The 20,832-nt window shown below is 39.0% G+C and overlaps 1 protein-coding gene across 1 annotated transcript; it reads right to left on the bottom strand.

Annotated features, from left to right (window-relative positions):
* Window positions 1–2,918: 2,918 nt before the first annotated feature.
* Window positions 2,919–5,713, bottom strand: LOC130603003 (pulmonary surfactant-associated protein A-like). Its single transcript, XM_057416396.1, has 4 exons — window positions 5,512–5,713; window positions 4,827–4,889; window positions 3,906–3,983; window positions 2,919–3,480 (listed from the first exon to the last, which is right to left on the bottom strand). The coding sequence occupies exons 1-4, from the start codon at window positions 5,660–5,662 to the stop codon at window positions 3,104–3,106; spliced, it is 669 nt and encodes a 222-aa protein (XP_057272379.1). The 5' UTR covers window positions 5,663–5,713; the 3' UTR covers window positions 2,919–3,103.
* Window positions 5,714–20,832: the final 15,119 nt, after the last annotated feature.

Raw genomic sequence — 20,832 nt, 5'->3', positions numbered from 1 at the left:
ACAGTTATAAAAGATATCACTCTAGACCAGAGCAAATTCACTCTGAAATCAACATCCATCATTTTTATGGTTAGAAAAACCTCTCACTGTTACATATATTGTAATAAAAATTACATTAAATTTCTCTTACGTGATATGCAGGCCATTTGCTTCAGAAGGGACTGAATATTTGTGACCTTGTAACTTGTACTGAGACCTTAAATATCAAAATCAGCTTTTATAGCATTTGAGAAGTGAATAAGTTATTTCCTGAGTTAAAGATCTTACTGTTAGATTGCTTTTCTGTAGCAAATTATTATAAATTAAAAAAGACTGACCTGGCTTTTTCCTGGTCTGGTCACTGTGCACCAGGGATTATTTTAGCTCATTGCATTTCTAAGGAAAGATTTTATCAAAATTATTTATCCTACAGTAACGGAACAGAGAAAAACAAAATTGTGTTTCTTCTTGTGCCTCACCTCTCTGTCCATGTAAGAAAAAATAAAATCTGTTAATGCATAAATGCATAATCCAGATCTTTCATGAAAAATAGACTAAAATGCTATTAAGTGCTTTAAGCAACACTCCAGGGTTTAAAATGCTGGGGTTACACACACACACGAAAGTCATCTAAAAGACTAAAATAATGATTTCTGGGTATTTTTCTGTTCCTCTATGAAACTGCAAAGAACAACCAAGTAACATACTACTGAGTATGTAGCTTCACCAGGATTTTAATTATCCCATATGAATCCCATGAGACAAAAATGCTTTCCAAGCCTGTTGATAGCATGTTACTTTTATATGGGGATTTTATTTCTTCCACATATGATGGTTGACACTGGACTTTTTTTGTTTATTTCCCCCTCTGAAGTTCATCAAAGTTAGGAGATAAAATCCATGCAAAAGAATGTGGGCGTGTTTTTATAAACAGGCACGACCTCCTCTTGATATTTTCGATATCAGGCCTAGTGAAGACTTTGGACACAGAACAAGGAGGGCTGCTCCAGAAGGGTGTAAGGGGAAGGCTAGAGCGTAGCAAGAAAAGGGCTGATTATGATGTTATGTGGAGATATTCTATGAAAATAGCCAAGGTGTTTCATTCAATTACCTCAAATTTTACAGAACTCAGTGTGAACCACAGAGATGAAAGTGCTGCCTGGCAGTTCTTTGACTGAATCTGAAGAGTTTTTATTTTTATGCAGCATATGTATGTTTAATTTGTTGTGTGTTCTCCTCTCTTGTCCCACCAATATTAATGGGTTAAGCAGAAAGAAACTGGTCTTTGAGACCTAAGCTAGATGCTTTGCTGGTTGATGTAATAAAAAGTAGCTTTTGACAGAAAGTAATAATTTTCTTAACTGGAAAAAAAGCATCCAAGTGTCTTGAAGATCATGATTTCAGTTTAGTTTTCCCACTTTCTCCAACATGGTGTCTTTTTATGCCAGGTAATCATCTTCCTCTAAGAAAGGATGTGTATAGAAGGCTCAGAAATGGCTAACAAGGTTTACACATTAAATTACCAATAATTAAATCACCAGAAATAGAGGTAGTTTTAAATAAAACTTCAACTCTTTCTAGCAGATTTAGTGCAGCTAGTTGGAGCTAAGCTGAGGAAAATTAAAGGGTACTAGTTTAGCCTTTTTCTCAAAGTAACCCCAAAGTAAGAATTTTTGTCATGGCATGATCTAATCCCTTCCCATTTGAGATTTTTGACCAAAATGGTATCATGGTCATAGTTCTCCAAGGAAGCGGTTTTGTAAAGTAGGTTCATGCTTTGAGATCTATCCAACATGATACTGGGTGTACTTTTTCCATTTCAAAGTCCCTGTCTGCTCTCAGATGACCTGGAGTGCTATATGCAGTGCTGTACCAAAATCCTCTGCTGCCAAAAATATCCGTTATCTGTTGCATCTGTAGATGTTAACACTTTCCTACTTGAGAAGGCTTGAAATTACCATGTTAATAGATCCCATCTCTTCCTCAATGCAGGCTAGAGACAAGGGACACCACCCACCACCACCCAGAGTCAAGTCCAGGTTCCTATAGGCTCCCTGCACAGAGCCAAATGTGGGGGAGGAGGGGAAGATGAAGTAGGAGTCTTTATGTGTGTATGTTAACTTCAGTGCCCAGGACTTCCTCACTGCAAGGAAAACGTGTGAGAATTCACTACTCAAGGTACTTTCCTGGGCTCCCACTGCTCTCCAGATTCCCCAAACTGAGTAGTGGTGAAAATAATGTGTGAAAAGATGCCGCCTGATCGCGGTGGATTTGACTCACTGTCTGTGTGCGTGCTTGGCATGACATCAGCAGAGAAATAGCAGGTGTTTGAAGTGATTGAACTTCCAAATCTTACCTGCTTCCCCAAAGTGTAGATGTTCAGTGGTTTGGGAGAAGAGAGTTGGCCTTTAACACTGCAACAGTCATAGATTTATGAAGAAATGTGATGTTTAAGGAAGAAAATACCATCTTTTGTATTTTATACATGTATTTCTAATGTAATTTCTAGGGACCTAATGCAGTGTTTATATTAGTGCTTTATATGGAATAGCTTCAGAAGCTAGGAAAATTAGTTCTGTCTGGGACTGGTAATATTTTTATAAAATGAAAGTTAAATATGAGTGCTGAATGAATCAGTGTGCATGCTTCAGTATGACACAGTTAAAAGCCCTATAATTCAAGGAGACATACAAAACCTAAGACTATAATTGCTCCAGTGAAGTAAACCCCTGTGCATCTCTTAAGGCAGAAAGTATTAAATACTTGGAAATGCTTCCACTATTATGTCATGGGCAACTTTAGTCTCAGACTTTTCCTATATCCCAAGGTAAACCTTGGAAATTTTAATTTTGTCTTCACAAAGGCACAGTGCACAGAGACGTTTTGCCATGAAAAATTAATTCTGAGCTATTCACAACCCTATAAAAGAGATAAACACATCAGATTAGATACATTTTAATTATGTTAATCACATACCACATTTAATGTTTTCTTAAGGATAAAAATTACCATAATATGATTAATTTTAGATTTTCTGACATTGAATAATTTCAGAAACTGCATAAACCTGAAACACAGGATATTTCATTGTCTTGGTTCTCTGAGGTGGCTGAAAGATCATTCTTTAAAATTCACAGATTGTGAGGCGAGGTAGATTGCATCTTTTGTCATTCCAGCTCCCATCTGTGTACATCTCCACACATTTTTCTGTCCTTTTGCCGTTAGGCTCATTTTGGTGCCACTTGGTATAATTCACGTGCATGCCATTTAGATACTTAAATTGACCTGAATCCTCACCCTCTTTAATGCCCAGGTAAGCATATCGGTTATACTTTTTCACAATACCCAAAATAGCTTTATTCTCCTCTTCATTCATAGGTGTTGCAAGAGTTCCTCTAGCCTCTTCACAGGATGCTAATGCAGATGCAAAATCAACTTTTTTTCCATTGGTGGCAAGTATTTTTTCTCCTACTTCTCTTATATTCCCGTTCAAAACAAGCACTAAAACATAAAGAAAAAAACCCCAACTAGTTAGCTTTTTCAACTTCCTATTGCATATTGACAAGAAAGCAAAGAAAGAGAAATCAAGAGATGAAGAGAAAATGAAAAGTGATTAGAGAAACAGACCAACATGGTACAAGGCTGAGGAGTTCCCATGAATTCATGTGGAAAGTCCAACATCATTTAGTTTATTTTTGTTTTATAAATCATATTTGAATAAATGCACATCAGTGTTCCTGAGAGAAATCTGCTTCTCCAAGGAAAATGAGTTCTGATCTCCCCTGCTTTTTAATGAGGAAATTGAGTTTTGGGATGTAGTACCATTTTCAGTTGCAATTTCTTTATTGCAAATCATGATGCTGTAATTTTGCCTCTTGCACTTAAAACTGATGGTGAGCTGAAAAAGTAAAAATTGGAAAAATTACCGGCTTTAAGTCTGGAAAGTCGGTGTTTCAAATTTACTAAAACTTTGTGGAGTTCAGTGTTCAGAGAATTGGGTAGACCTACAAATTAAAAAAAAAAAAATTATACAATCAAGCAGGCACTGCTAATAGGAACAATTCTTTGGATAAAACCAATCACTTTCCAAAGCTAACTGGCACACAATGTATATTTTTAACATCATCTGGTGTAAAATAAATATTTTCACAGTATTTTTTACACTGTTGTTAGCCTATATTAAAGCAAATAAAATCCTCCAACCTATTGAAATATGCTAATTATCATATTGAAATATGATAATTCCCCTCTACACAGAAGAAAATGATTTTTTCTAGCTTGAAGCTTTATGTTTGTCAAACAATTTGTTTCATTCTAAATAATGAAGAGGCACAAGAGAAATTTTTGGGAGGGAATAATTTCTATGGCACCATACCATTTTCTTTTTAATCTGCTGGGTTAAGTGGATGCTTTTTTTTTTTTACAGTAAGATCTTATCTCAGTGGACACCACAAACACTGGTATGGGAGGGTCTAGATCGTGTGAAATACAGTCCATCCAGCGCTGCTTGCTAACGATAGGAACTGACTGTAACAGTAGATAACTTTTATTCTTTTTTTTTTTTCTGTCAAATCTCTATGGGTAACAAAGGTCTTGCATATAGAATAAAGTTACGAGTGTGCTTCCATGATTGGAATCCCATTATTCACAACTAAAACAAATGACAATGTAGAAGCACAAAATATGCTGCATCTCCCCCATTCTGAGTTGCATGTTGCAACCCATACTTCACTGCACAGTCAGTGAAAATATGACATATTTGACCCAATAAAAAGTCCATCAGATGTTACTAGGACATCAGCCTGTTTCACATGATGGTCCAGTATCCCCTTTTTTTTGTTTCTCACCTTGTGGACAAGTAAGTTGTTTTACAGGAGGCCGCACCAGGCTTCCAGAGGCTCCTCTGAGACCTGGAAAAAAAGTAGAGAAGCATATTTTTCTTTCCAATTGATGCATATTCTAGAAACTTTAGGATGAAACAGAACTTAATATCAAACTGAAATGTATTACATCTGTGAATTTGATAGTGCTTTACCCTTGGCAATGGATCCAGAGAAAGCATTTCTACATGGGAAGAAAATTACACAGTGAAAAGTGTTGCTTCCCAGACTACTTTTGCACATAGCTTCTTTGAATACTACAGAAACATGCCAGAAGCCTTTTAACTACACTTGTAAATGCTGTAATAACATTTTCTTCATACTTAAAAAAAAAAAAAAGAAAAAAGCTTCTGCTGTGAAAGAAGCCATATTGTTTGGAAAGTCAGTGGAAAGCACTGCAAAGATAGATACATGTATGTTTATGTGTAATACAGTTACATGTTTAAGTATTGATAACCTGCTCATTTCAACAGAGGAGAGAGAGAAGGGTTCTCTTCTAGAAAAATAAAATTAAACGAGGTCCTTTTTTCAGTTTTCCCTTCTCTGCTTAACACACCTGCTTCCTCAAAGGCACATGTCCTAGTGTGTTAACTCTTTTTATTCATGCAGCCTCATGACAAGGATTTGTTGAAAAAAAGGAATGTTTAATTACCTGATAGACGTGTCTGTCCTTTCAGATTGTCCCTGCCAGGCAGCCCAGGGATACTAGGCAGCCCAAGGATTCCTGGATATTTAGGCAGTGCATTGCAAGTCACTACCAAAGCAGCTGCTGCTATAAGCATGTAGGATGAGTAAGACAACATGATTGCTCAGGCCAGCTGTAAGAAAACCCGTGTTTTTGTCAGGCAATGATTCTGTAGGAAATTGTAGACATTTGCTTATAGAACTGAATACTCTCCCCGCATCTTCTTCCTTGCCCCCATCTTAAGTTTTTTTTTTCCTTTTTGCTATCACTGACTATTTGTTGGATTAATCCTTGAGAAATGATGTGCTCATATGTAACTGATAGCTCTTAAGCCATTAGCTGTTTTTAAGGGATATAATTATTCAATGAAACATGGGTGTATATGTTACCAATCTGAAAAGCACAATCTGTTACAGTGGTTGTTGTGATGTTCAGACCTAGTTAGCAATCTCTTTAAGCACAGTGTTATTTAAGCACATTTCTTTGAAATAAGCAGAGTGATAGTGTTTTACACATGGCCAAAATTTTATAGCTCAATTATCATTCCTACCTTTTTTGAACAAAATTCCGTAAGCTTGAAAGCATCAATCTTGTAGAAAATGCATTTTTGCTGGTTGGTAATAAGCCTATTAATCTTATTTTATCCTTTCAGATATAACATTAAGTGGCATTATAATCTCAGTCCCAAGAGATCATGACTATCAAACACTTTTATCCTATAGATCATGGGTTTACAGTGCAGTTACTGAGTATGCAGCACTGGTTACCCTGTGTGGTTATAAAACCTGAACCGATGGATTATCAGACACCATAGCATGGAGTTATCTAGTTATTGCCATCATTTAGTTAAAATAATGAGAGTTAAAGAAAGGTTCAAGATGCCGAAATGGATATTGCTTTCTAGTAATATGACCCTGTTGGGTTGACTCTCAACAATATAGTTTAATACCCGACTTCACCTTTCTTTCAGCATGAATTAGAGAGGATCACGTACTACACTCTCTTAAAATCTTCCATTCTTAAAAGTAAAAATCAGAATTGATATAATATGTTCTAAATCCAGCTCCACTTAAAGTTGAGAATAAAATCTTGGTTGCTTTGAATGCTGCAAGATTATTAACACCTTAGTTTATCAGATGAAACATGGTATTTGTTTTGAAGCATATATGCCAAGCAGAATCAAAATATCAGTTTATTGTTATTACCAAGTGTTAAATTATAGAATCATGGAATGGTTTGGGTTGGAAGGGTCCTTAAATATCATCCAGTTCCATAGGCAGGGACCCCTTCCACTAGACCAGGTTGGTCAAATTGGACTGATTTTTTAAAACCCAAATTATTGTTTATTTCTTCCAGTCTGTCTCTGTTGTAGAAGGCTTTTGACATTATTCTAAATTTGCAACAATACCAACTATTTTTAAGGGTAAAGTTCACTTGTTTTTCTAGAGGAATGTCTCATCAAAATGAAATCAGCGAGACATACACTTGAACGTATGAATATACACGTCTGTCAAAAATTTTGTTATTTCACTTCATATAGAATCTGTTTAAGTATTAGCAGCATCCATTCTTCATGGTCAAGAATTTCCACTTTAACAAGTGGAAATTTCAAATCCACCTGAGAACACATGTGGTGTATTAAAAGCATTGTCAAATTTCACGTGTTGAATCTGAAGTATATCAAGTTGTATACCTTTTACTATATTGAAGGCTAGCAGACACCTCTGACAATGATAGCCAATTACTTGGAAAGCAGATTATTAAAACCTCTAACAGAAACCTATCTTAGGTAACTAGGAAGACTTACCTCCCTGAGATAAGGAAATACAATTACAACAGGTACTCTTTGTCTGGAGCTGATCATTCAGGGAATTACATTTGAATGGACTACCACATTTGGCTCATAATTGTATTATGATGCAGAGTCACAGTCCTGATCAGTTATATATCAAAATGGAAAAAGCAGCTGCTCAGTTTTAATCCAGTTTTGATGACCTTCATCAGTCATTACAATCTGGTGTCCTTTAGGCATCTCCTCATCTAGTAAAATTGCTAATATAGGCAAAGTAAAAAACAAACAACAAACTAATAAAGGAAAACTCAATTTAAAAATATAAATATGACCACAGAAATGGAAAGGAACAGGTTTGCCTCCTAGCTGAAGTTCCTTGTGATTTATTAAAAGGAAATTCAACTTACCGTTCTACTTCAAAGTGAAATGAAAGAGCAGTTCACACAAGTCCCCTTTATATAGTGTTTGTTTGTTTAATGACATCGCTGAAGTGAAGACTGAATAATGAGGATAGGAATGAGCCTTTTCAGTTTTGCTTACACAGTTGTCATGCAAATACTGAGGACAATTATAAGGGTTGAGAAATTTACTTTTATAAGAATAGAAAGCTCAAGTTGGAGAAAAAATAATCTAGAACTAACAGATCACTCCAGATTTGTAGACACATACAAAATTTATAAAAATTTAAGGAAACTTTTGGTGATTCTAAGTGATATTGTAACAATTTTTTTTTATTGTTTAAAAAAGAAAAAATGGCATGTGACCACCAGCGGCTTTTGTAGAAGTGCTCTTGTTAATTAGGGAAACAGGTTACTGTGCAAATAGAGTCTGATCCGATAATCAGAATTCTAAACTTTGCTTCCCATCTCTGTATCTGATGTACTTGTCTTCGTATCCTTTTTTAACTGTATGTACGCTCAATATTTCCGTGAGCACTGTGAGCATTTAGTCGCTTTTGCATGTAGAGTACAGCTAATTCTCACTTGGTCAGAGATGGATCCTGGAAAAATCTCTATACGTGCATATAAAGATTTTCTAGTAAAAACCAAACAAGAGCCTTGGTCTTCTTGTTTCCCAGCAATAATAACTGGGATCCCGTGAGTAACTTCCTTCTGGTTCCAGTGCCACCTCTTGTAAGGACATTTATGTCTGACCCTAGCTGAGGTTTGTTTTATGAACCTCAGCAAGCCAACACATCATTCCCTCACCTGTAAGATAGAAATACCTCTGCTTCATAGCTTTTCTCTGTTTTGCCAATTTACACTTATCTCTTAAGGATAAAGTGATTTCTCCTTTTCACTTTTATTTTACAAAAACTACTTGAGTTTTGTCATGATCCCTAACTATAATGTCTTTCTGCCCACCAGTATTCACAGGTGGAAGTTAATATCTTTGGGCTCCTTGTTCAACACATACAGAAATGTCTAATATCAACTGGCTGATCTAGCTAAGAGGAAATACTAAAGGAGAAAATATGTTTAGGATCCCCATTGGAAGTACTTTGTCACGTAAATCCACTTCCATTCACAACTGTGATACTCATCCTGCAGTTAAAAGTGCTCAGCATGGTCTGTCACCTCAAAAAGAAAAGGGGGGGGGGAGGGAGAAGACAAATGATCTATCAACAGTCATAACTGTATGCTATAAACAGTCTATCCTTCCTTCTCTATCAGTCTATCAGTCCTTCCTCTACCTGATATGCAGCAAATCTTTGAATGTAGGCTACTCATTTTACAAAACCTCTAAACCCACCAGCTGAAACTATTTCCTTCTATAGTCCAGATGAGATAGATGAAAAGACCTGGCATTAAGCATATAAGATGTGGATTAGATAGTACACAGTCAGTAAAACACTTTGTTTCTGAGTCCTGCTGTGGTTTGGTAATGCAGAGATACCAGGCAATTCAGCACAATCAAGACATGGGTAATTCTGTTTCTGAATGGCAGCAGTCCTCTGGCATACCTGCAGTTATAAGAAATATTTGCAGTCGCATGATAAGATGGAAATTAATGGATCCAGATATTGTGAAGTACTATTTTAAATTATTAGTTGTCCAGGTTCTTGGGAATTAAACTTCTCACATAGATCCGGTTTCTAAGCAGCTCTGCAAGAGTTGTAATGTCTAATACTGTTCTGTGGCATCACTGCCCATACACATCCTTCCCACACCTATACATGCAAATTTAATATAGGAACAACATCACACACAGAGTTTATATTAAAAAAAAAAGAAAAGAAAAAGGAATTGGAAACATTAATCAGGGAATCAGTAAAGCCCCCCCAGCTACACACTTTCTCTGTCCAGTCAGGAAGGTGTGGCATGAGCAAAACATTGCTAATAATGGCTTAAGATGTAAAAAAACTTCATATATTTTTACCTTCTACCAAAAATTTCAAAGAAACATACATTTGGCAACAGTTCTTTTCCCGTAAATCAGATTATGCTTACACAATAGAAGCTGATAAGAAGTCTGGAACATAATCCAGTGTGAGAGATTACTTAGTCATTAGATTTACTTTCCTTATTATGTGGCAGAGAATTAGGGAAAACAAATATACTAGAAAAAGTAAGAAAGTAAATATTTTTTCTGTAACCGGGCACCCATGTATAATAGCTATGAGGCTTGGTATTCTGAAATTTACAAATAAACCTGAGGGGTAATGACTGAAGATCATTTACTGGGTAACACCCACAAAAACAGCCAAGGTACTCTAGTGGTTTCAGTGAACCCCATTTGCTGTGTCCTTGCTGTCGTGAAGCAGAACAATAAGATTCCTTATGATGTCCCCTAATGCACTAAATATGGTGTGTTGCTAGTGATAGTGATTTAAACCCAAACCCTGCTCAGCTATTAGCAAAGGAGAACTTGGAAAAAAAAAACAGAATCTGATTTTCAGAGATGCTGTGTACCCAGAAAGACTGCTGCTTTGTACAGCAGCTGTGCATGCTACCCTCAAAAAAAGTAACTTCAAAACTAATAACTGCCAAGGTGGTTTCAAAACCAGAACCAATTTTTTATAGCCTTCAAACCTCTAATTTACAGAAAACAAGGTGAACTTTCCATTTTGCTCAGCACATTGTTTTGAAATGAGCTGATTCCTAACAACCTTATCATAGCACAATCTGCATATAGCTCATGTAGCTGTGCTGTACACGCGTGTAAATGCGGTGCTGTACAGCCACACTAGTTTAGCAATCTGCAAGATGTTAATCCTAAATATGTCACTGTGCTGCAAGTTCCTAATATCAGCTCTGTGTGGTAAGCAGGTGTGGTCAATTCTCCATCTTTACCGTCAAAACAACATTAATTTTTATATTTGCCTAGTACTTTCACTGTACTCTATTTACTTTGCTGATACAGATCTTAAAATCATCACGACATAGGAGCCTATAGTCAGTTTTAAGAAGACACTGCATCAGCTTAAGCCTTCATCAGAAGTATAGGGAGCTAAACTGCCATCTGTTAAGTGATGAAATAATCCAAGGGGTAAAGTGCTGCCTCCTCCCCGCCTGCAGTTTGATTTTACTGAGACAAACCTAAATGGGAAGGTCAACAGTCTTCCTGCCATTGGAAAATAAGAAATACTGATAAGATTTTTTTTGTTTGTTTACAGTTCACTGATGCAGGAATAAGATGAAATGTATAGACTATGGTACCTTACTACACTCCTAATATTGAAAGAAGACAAGTTCTGCTGTGGATTAGTCTTAAAATTTGTATTAGTGCTGTGTGTACTCTAGACTTATGCTGCTTCAACTTGAGGTTAAGCATCTTCCAGAAAGAAGGTAATTGCTGATGAGACATACTTGTATTTATGAACAAACATGGTATTAGTGACGTGCTATCAGTTTGATAGTACACTGTTATTTTGGGGAATGGATCCCAGGCAGAGATTTCTATGCTTGCCTAAGTGTAAGCAGGGAAATGGAAGAGAAGGAATGCTGAGTATAGATGATGAGGTTCCTAAAGAGAGGACAGTAGAGATGAGGAACAGAGCTTGGATTTTAAAGAGCTGGCTCCACCAGTCTGTACTGAGCAGCGCTTGCATAGAATTGTTCCTGCAAAGTACAGAAAATTTAAGCGTGAAACAAAAAAGGAAAAAAAAGCCTTGAGGTAATTCAATTAAAAAAGATCTAGATTCCTTTCAATGTATTTTCCATTCTAGCAAAAGCAAATTCAAATTATACTATCAAGGTTTTTCAGAGCTTTTGTTAAAAAAACAGGCATGGTTCTCTCCTGCCAAAAATGTAAAACTATCTTAACAGAAGAACTACTTATCCTTTGTTTTCAGATTATATCTGATTCCTTCTTTCTCATATATGTGAATCAATTGATGTAAACCACAGATTCATATTCAGCATACTACAGGACATCAGCAAAGCATCTTCTTGGCTTAAATGAAAATGGTAGGCAAATTGCTAGACAAGTGATTTAGACCGAACCATTATTTCTGTGCAGCTCCTGCTTTGAAATAACATGGCAGATTTTTAGACACAGGATTCCTCCTTTCTTCAGGCAGAACAAGTACTCTCCCATTCTTCCTCCCCATAGTCTTTCTCCAGATTTAGTAAAAATTTAACCATAAGGTCAGCAGCTTCTGTCTGTCCTTTTAAAAACAAACAAACAGAAACCTGGAAATTATCTCATTCTAACTTCACAACCTAATAATGAAGGTCTGCAGCTTACCTATCCCAGAGGTCGTATTATCTTTGTAATTCCTCCTTGTATCTTCCATGCTAAGCATGTAGCCCTCTACAGGAATACTACACCACAGTATGGGAGAAAATTCCTGAATTCCTGATCCTTGGTCAACAACACAACAAAATTAGCCCCTGCAATATTAATTAGTAGTGTCAGGATGGAGCAAATATTGCTTTTTTTACTGGAAACAGTGCAAAGAGTAATCATAGTGGTGTCCTGCCATATTGTGTTCCCATGGAGATGAGCTGTATCCAAGTTCCTCCTATCAGAAGTGGTAATAGGAAGCAATTTATGCTTGAACAGCCACTGGCCAACATTGCCTTGGAAACATACACTTGTAATTCATATCTTGCCGTTATAAACAGCCACCTGGCCCTTGTTATCAATTTAAGATAAAAATAATCTAGCCTACAGATAGCATCACAATCCTGCTGTTATTGCACTGTTATTGCAGGGAAATGGCCCACCTAATGTCTTGCTGATAGGTGTTCAAAAATATGTATCCAAAAGCATTGTCATTGCAATTGAAATTCAAAGTACTTGGGGAAAAAACTTGTTATTGAAAACACATGACAGAAAATACAGAGTTACAAATGAAAATAATAAACTCATGAAGCTGCTGTTAAGGTCTGATGGTCACAGTGAAGTGAAGCTGCTTTGCGTCTTACTGAAGGGACCCCAAATGGTAATAAATTCCCAGGAAACACCATATATCATTGTGGTTATTGCTGCTGTGAGCTAAAAACTAAGATGATAGGTATTACAGAATTTCATTTTGCACAGAACTTTTCAGGTTATTGAACAGAAAATTCTGCATGTTTTAGCTGATTTTGTTGTTTGAAGCATGTAGTACATAATATATCAAATTCTTTTGTAATGGCACATTTTTAGATGCTAATTAGTGCAAAAGCATAGAGGAACATTTTGTATCTCTTTCATAGCAGATAGATGTGCTTCATCTCAAGGCATTATTAAGGCACTTCATTATTTCAGTTTCCATGAAAAGCAGAGCTTCTGGGCACCTGACTGGGCTGGTGAAGCACAGCCCATGTGTTTATCCAGCTCCTGCAATTCAACACAGCAGTTTTATGCTTCACCTCTGCAGGAGTGGATCTTGCTACCCAGGGTCAGGGGGGTCGGGCAGCAGCAGCAAGCCTGCTTTGGGACCTCAGCCCTTGCTGTGCTCAGTGGCTGCATCACACTCTGCCTACAACCAGCAGGATATTGCGACAAAGGCATACTGCCCCACATGACAAAACTGGAACTTCTGCCTGTAAATCCCTGGCAGCTTCAGGCTAGCCATGCTGGGATTGCTGGCAGGACAGCTAGAGCACTGAGATGCCAAGGAAAGAACAGAGATTGAAGTGCCCAAGAAAGCCGATTAATCTGCTTACTTTACCCAAGCTGACTTGAAACTATATCAGGTTCAGTTATTGTAGAGGCTTCAGTGGAGAGATTTTCTTGGAAGATTCCTGTAAGGGGAGAAAGAAAAGTTCAGCTATATGCATGTATTTTTAAAACCCTTTTCCTTACACTCTGACTGTAAGTGGGCTTCCAGAACAGAATATTCTGGAGTGCAAATACTGAATAGAGCTATATTTGTAGTTTTCTGCAGCAATTCTGTTTATTATTAATTTAAACAAGAATCTTAGACTAAAAGGTTATTATGTTTTAAAAGGTGTCTGTAGTTTTACTCCTTAATTACAAGCCGATTTCCTTGCTAAGTTCTCTGACAGACTTTGCAAGCCAAATCTTAAAAAAAACAGCTCCTACAGAAGAGCACTTCAAATATGCTTAGTTTTAAAGTAGTCTCATTGCTTGTCTGTCTTACCCAGCTGTCCCAGGAATTCAAGCTAGAAAATAAGTGTAGCAAAGGCTTTTCCTAACTGTTCCTTTTCGGATGTGCATTCAGGCCTGTGCAGAGCCCAGCCTGCTGGGTATACAGAGTGCCTCTTTCACAACGTCAGTCCATTTTCACCATTTTCTTGGACAGTCCTTTAAAGCTGAAGTGGATTTTTAAGTATTAACTTCTAAAATTTAGTTTTCAAAGCTTGGAGAGAACAGCTGTGCTCCTGACTATTTCAGTGCCGGTGGCACCATGCAAAACATACAGTCCATTTCTCTAGCATCTATTTTCCCAGCTATGATTCCACACACATGGATTTCAACTAATAACTCCTATCTTTCATGTTCTTTTACCTTTCTCGAGGAACATACAGTGCCACTTTCCAACAACTAAAACCGTTTGCCAGAATAAAGGCCAGATTCTGAACTATTCTGAGAGCATTTGACAAACTTCAGAACTGCAGCATTCAAAGCCACTTAAGACCTCTCAGTAACTCGAGACAGAGTGTAGTATACAATTTTCAGTGAAGCAATTTATAATACACTGAAATGTTGTAGACAACATTTGAAACATGTCATGAAGAGCTTTTACAACTGCTATTGTGCGATGAGCTCGCAACTTTTCTTGTCATAGAGCCCTGACATACTGTTCACAACACTTAATTCCCATTTCTTAAAAATACTTTTTCTGCTTTAAAATAGACTTTAAAACATGAGATTAAAATGAAACATTTTCACTTTCTTTGTAGAACTTTCCAATTGAAAGGCTTTTAAACTTTTTTCACCATTCCTTATGAAAGCTAGGAATTCATTTTAGTCTTGAAAATGAAAGCTGAGATTTTCCAGATGCTTGCAATTGCAGCTTTAAGCTAACTACCACTGTACTAGAAAATAACAGCACATAGCAGGCAATCTGAGGCTTCAGGGTAATATTTATTCTACTAGTTTTTGATGCACAAATAAAGCATCTACTTAGCAGGCTTAGGACGTACTGTTAATACCCCCCCTTTTTTTCCAGTTTAGCTGTAGCTCTCTATAATGAAAAGGAAAGAGGTAAAAAGATTTAAAATTAAAATGTATCACTTCCTCCTGCCTTTCTCTTTTTCTGTCATTACCCTCTTCATCTTGCTTCTCCAAATACATGTCGCTGCTTAAGCAGGGTGGAAAGGGCATAAAGGAATAGAGGGGTTAAAAGGTTGTGATCTTTAAGCAAAGTAGAGTTGATCAAGCCAATTCTACATGGGACATTCTTGCACAGGTGTTTTGAATGCATAAAGTGCTAGGTGAGAGGTAATCAAGAGAGTAACGAATGTATTCCTTATGATATTGCTTAAGAGGTTTCAGGATTCCCAACTAAATTTGGTGAAGTATTATGCTCAGCTAAAGCAGCTTGCAGTAGTTTAGCTGCCCTTGTATCAAAACTAGTTTGATTCAAAAACATGCTTAGGAATAATTAGTGGGGCAGTGGGGGGAGCACCAGAGCCTTGTTCTGTATGCATCTCAAGAACAGGACAAAGGTGGCCAAGAGTTGTAGCCCAACACAGTACAGATGGCAGAAAGAAGAAGAGATGCTGTCCAGAGCTCTCCCAGGAGAGCGCAGAAAGCCTGAGGAGGAGAGCTGCAACATGGCAACAGGAACAGATGGTTTAATCCTTCCTTCCCCTTCCCACTGCCTGTGGTGCATCTCTGAAATGTGTTGATGTACAAGCGATGTAGATGGAGTAGGACAGTTAGGGATGTAAACACCTGGGACTCATAATGATACAGTTGCTGTGAGTATCCAAACAAGAGGGTAAATAAGAGACCAAACTAAGGCAAAGCAACACAGGAACAGAGGACAGCTTTGGGGCAGCTTTGAAAGTTGTGAGATGATGTACATACTCCTGCATTTTTTGTGGCTCTGTAGTAATATTTTCTGTTAAGGCTGCAAGGAAACTCTGAAATTCAGACTGCTGCATTGCTGAGCTGATGCAGGCTCATTTCCATGAATCCCAATGTTAGCACACTTGGTCTCTCTGAAATCAGACACCTAAATATGTATTAACTACTGCTTTCACATTACATATATTTAGTCCAGCTGCTTGAAGTTATAGCTGTATTTAAACACTCTGGAAGAGGATGCTAACCAGTTCAACACCACAGAGTCTGTCTTCCACTGCAAAGCTGCCAGAAGCTTCTTACAGGATTAATGCACAAGGTCAGCTCCATGGGACAAACTGTGCTTCTAGTTGAAGACATAAACCAGAGCACACAGCCAGGAAAAAGCTCTCACAACTGCCTACTCTGAAAGACTGATCTAAACAGCTCAAGCTACTGATGCCAGAAACATCACTAGGTTCACAGATCATAAAAAGAGATGTTAACTGTAGGTGCCTCAGGATAAACTCATTCCCTAGAGATAACACAGAGGACCCAGTCATGATGCTAATGCTAAGAGGTTTAGCAGAGAGCTTAAAAAAAAGATTATTTGACTGTACCTAGATTTCCAGGCTCTCCTGCATTATTTCTTTTCCTGGGCATTTTTGGTCAAACTGCAATCCAGGAATCGTTTCTCTTTCCTCATGTCTCCAGGTGATAGGCCGAAAGGTAGAACCACTTTGGTAGTGCTAAAGGCACAGACTTCCCTGTGTAACAGTTCATAGAATCATAGAATAGTTAGGGTTGGGAAGGACCTCAAGATCATCTAGTTCCAACCCCTCTGCTGTGGGCAGGGACACCTCACACTAAACCACGGCACCCAAGGCTCTGTCCAACCTGGCCTTGAACACCACCAGGGATGGAGCATTCACAGCTTCCCTGGGCAACCCATTCCAGTGCCTCACCACCCTTACAGTAAAGAACTTCCTCCTTATATCCAATCTAAACTTCCCCTGTTTGAACCTATTACCCCTTGTCCTACCACTACAGTCCCTAATGAAGAGCTCCTCCGCAGCATCCTTACAGGCCCCCTTCAGATACTGGAAGGCTGCTATGAGGTCTCCAAGCAGCCTTCTCTTCTCCGGGCTGAGCAGCTCCAACTTTCTCAGCCTGTCTTCATATGGGAGGTGCTCCAGTCCCCTGATCATCCTCGTGGCCCTTCTCTGCACTTGTTCCAACAGTTGTATGTCCGTTTTATGCTGAGGACACCAGAACTGCACACAGTACTCCAAGTGATGTCTCACGAGAGCAGAGTAGAGGGGCAGGATCACCTCCTTTGACCTGCTGGTCACACTCTTTTTGATACAGACCAGGATATGTTTGGCTTTCTGGGCTGCGAGCGCACACTGCTGGCTTATGTTCATTTTCTCATCGACCAACACCCCCAAGTCCTTCTCCGCAGGGCTACTCTGAATCTCTTCTCTGCCCAACCTGTAGCTGTGCCTGGGATTGCTCTGACCCAGGTGTAGGACCTTGCACTTGGCATGGTTAAACCTCATGAGGTTGGCATCAGCCCACCTCACAATTGTGTCAAGGTCCCTCTGGATGGCATTCCTTCCCTCCAGCGTATCAACCGAACCACACGGCTTGGTGTCATTGGCAAACTTGCTGAGGGCGCACTCAATCCCACTGTCCATGTCACTGACAAAGATGGTGAACAAGACCGGTCCCAACACTGATCCCTGAGGGACACCACTCGTTACTGGTCTCCAAATGGACATTGAGCCATTGACCACAACTCTTTGTGTGAGGCCATCCAGCCAGTTCTTTATCCACTGAATGGTCCTTCTGTCAAATTGATGTATCTCCAATTTAGAGACAAGGATGTCATGTGGGACAGCATTGAACGCTTTGCACAAGTCCAGGGTAGATGACACCAACTGCTCTACCCCTATCCATCAGTTCTGTAGCCCCATCCTAGAAGGCCACCAAATTGGTCAGGTAGAATTTCCCCTCAGTGAAGCCATGCTGGCTGTCACCAAGCACCTTGTTGTTTTTCATGTGCCTTAGCATGGCTTCCAGGAGAATCTGCTCCAAGATTTTGCCAGGCACAGAGGTGAGACTGACTGGTCTGTAGTTCCCTGGGTCATCCATTTTCCCCTACTTGAAAATGGGGGTTATATTTCCCTTTTTCCAGTCATCAGGAATTTCACCTGACTGCCGTGATTTTTCAAATACGATGGGGAGTGTCTTCGCAACTTCATTTGCCAGCTCCTTCAGGACCCGTGGATGGATCTCATCAGGACCCATGGACTTGTGCATGTTCAGGTTCTTAACATGGTCTCAAACCAGATCCTCTCCTACAGTGGGCGCAAGGTCTTCATTTTCACAGTCCCTGCATCTGCCTTCCAAGACTTGGGTGGTGTGGTCAGAGCCTTTGGCAGTGAAGACCGAGGCAAAGAAGCCATTAAAAGCCTCAGCCTTCTCCAAATGCAGTGTAGCTAATTCTCCCAATAGCTTCCAGATGGGGCCCATGTTGTCCCTAGTCTGTCTTTTATTCACTATGTACCTATGGAACCCCTTCCTGTTATCTTTAACATCCCTATCCAAGTTTAATTGTAACTGGGCCTTAGCTTTCCTAACCTGGTCCCTAGCTTCCCTGACACCATCCCTGTATTCTTCCCAGGCCGCCTGTCCTTGCTTCCACCTTTTATAAGCCTCTTTTTCCCTTTGAAATTTCCCAGCAGCTCCTTATCCATCCAAGGAGGTCTCCTGGCCCTCTTGCTGCACTTCCTTCTAGTTGGGATGCAACACTCCTGAGCTTGTAGCAGGTGATCCTTGAATATCAACCAACAGTCCCCTGATCATCCTCGTGGCCCTCCTCTGCACTTGTTCCAACAGTTCCATGTCCTTTTTATGTTGAGGACACCAGAACTGCACACAATACTCCAGGTGAGGTCTCACAAGAGCAGAGTAGAGGGGCAGGATCACCTCCTTCGACCTGCTGGTCATGCTCCTTTTGATGCAGCCCAGGATACTGTTGGCTTTCTGGGCTGCGAGCACACACTGCTGCCTCATGTTAAGTAAGTTTCTCGTAGACCAACACCTCGAAGTCCTTCTCCGCAGGGCTGCTCTGAATCTCTTCTCTGCCCAACCTGTAGCTGTGCCTAGGATTGCTCCGACCCAGGTGTAGGACCTTGCACTTGGCATGATTCTCCGCATATTTCACACAAGAGGGTGATGCCTTCACAATGGAAACAAGCCAGAGGTAAGGGCACATTTCTCATCCACTCTGAGCATAAGTTAACCACCCCTTCCCCCATATTTATGTGTTGTAATTAAAAAAATAAAGCAGTAAGTATAAGTTGCTACTGACTGAAATAGCTTCCTACTTCCACCTTGCATATCCCACTGAAAATTGTCACTTGTGATATAATGAGAATGAGAAGAGCTTTTTAGAGATTGGGGTTTTTTGGTGTTTTTTTGTTTTGTTTTTTTTTTTTCACATGTGTCAGGATAACTGTTCCTAAGCCTGTACTTAGCCTGATATTGTGTTTTAGAAAGATAAACCTAGGAGCTGATTAACAAATATTGCTCTCATCCTGAGTTGCTCAGAAGCTCTGTAGAGGTCATATTAGCACCAAATGAGAAGGTTTTAATCAGGTGTATAGCAGCAAATACAGATTAGCTGCTAATTAATACAAAATTGAGTGGTCATCAGGGATGCTGATTTAAGCTTCTTGGAAAATAACAGGCCACAGTTTTAAACTCTCTCTCTTTTCACCACCTACCAAATAAAGGTGTCCCTAAAGAAAGGTGTGCCTAACATACATGGTGAGAAAGGTCAGAACTTAGTGCTTTCCTGACTTTTATAGTTTCAGGTGATATAACTTATTAAAATCTCATTTTCGATTTCCATGTCTTGTTCCTGTCCTGTGGACTTTTGCCCAGTCATAATATCATCCTGCTCCCATGCAATGGCCTGCCAAATCTCACAGATATCAGCACTGCTATTCTGCTCCTCTGAGGAGCAGTTTAGGACACTTTACTGTTTAAGACCAGATTAATAGAGCTATACTTTTGCTTACACAGCTGCATTTCCAGGGCAACTCCACCAGAGGCGGATTTTCATCAATGTAATTTTCATCAGTGTAACAGAGCAGAGTTTCTAGAAAGGAAGGGAAGCTAGCGGCTTGGGGAACCTGCAAGATGTACACCTTGTGATAGGTTACACCAGGATAAACCAATAAGATGGGGAATGCTGGGTACAGAAGAACTGGTACCAGACTGAAGCCTGTGAGCTTAAGGACCCAAAAGATGAGCTGACCAGGCAGATTCAAGAAATGCAGCTTGGATTTGTTATATACACCATCCTTGCTGGGGCAAATACACCTTTCATGTATACAGCCTGCTAGCTTTAGACTGTATGAAACTGAGCATGTAATAAGAATGCTCTCCCATTCTGCTTTTGTGAACTCCCAATGATTTAACATAAGATTATTTTCGCACTTACCTGCAAATAGTTTGCAGTTTGTATAGATCCCATTTGAATGATGTAAATCCTTCTGAACACAGTCTTAACATAAGGTTACAAGAAGCTTCATGAATTCCTAACTGTATTGGAGATTTTCTGGGCAAAATCATATAAAAATTAGTCTAAATTACATTTCAGAGCTGAAATCTCTAGAGAGTGATGGATATGGAATTTAGGAATAGCATTTCTAAAAAAAAAAAATCATTAGTTGAAAGATCACAACCTTTCACATCTGCAAAATAGTACTCCAAATGTTTTTTTAAATCAGCAGTTTTGTCATTGTAACCTTTTGGCTGGCCCACTGGGGGCATAATACATCATTGCTTTTAGTCCAGCTCCATGTCACAGTGTTTTTTGGATACAATCTCAAAGTACACTTACATAATAATTCCAAATAAATGCATTGGATCCTGAATTACCTGATTACTGATTCCTAAACCTGGAAGCACAACAGGACTGTACCTACTCTCAAGAATGTCTCTTTCTTGTCCTAAACTAACCCAAATCTGTCTTCTAGATATTGCGCCATATCCTGCATTTTCACGTAATAAATATT

Source organism: Pezoporus wallicus, unplaced genomic scaffold, assembly GCF_028554395.1.
Source record: "Pezoporus wallicus isolate ANWC-B61680 ecotype Strahan unplaced genomic scaffold, APGP_CSIRO_Pwel_v1 contig_2012, whole genome shotgun sequence".
NCBI classification, from domain to species: Eukaryota; Metazoa; Chordata; class Aves; order Psittaciformes; family Psittacidae; genus Pezoporus; species Pezoporus wallicus.
The sequence above is the reverse complement of the archived record's forward strand: the minus strand, read 5'-3'. Positions and strand labels throughout refer to the sequence as shown.

Bases quoted from the DNA above. Each gene is read 5' to 3' on its own strand.
- LOC130603003 (XM_057416396.1), bottom strand. From the start codon at position 5,662: ATGTTGTCTTACTCATCCTACATGCTTATAGCAGCAGCTGCTTTGGTA. The intron at 4,890-5,511 runs GTAATTAAACAT...CTTTTTTTCCAG, and splicing joins AGGACAGACACGTCTATCAG to GTCTCAGAGGAGCCTCTGGA. The intron at 3,984-4,826 runs GTGAGAAACAAA...TTTAATTTGTAG, and splicing joins ACAACTTACTTGTCCACAAG to GTCTACCCAATTCTCTGAAC.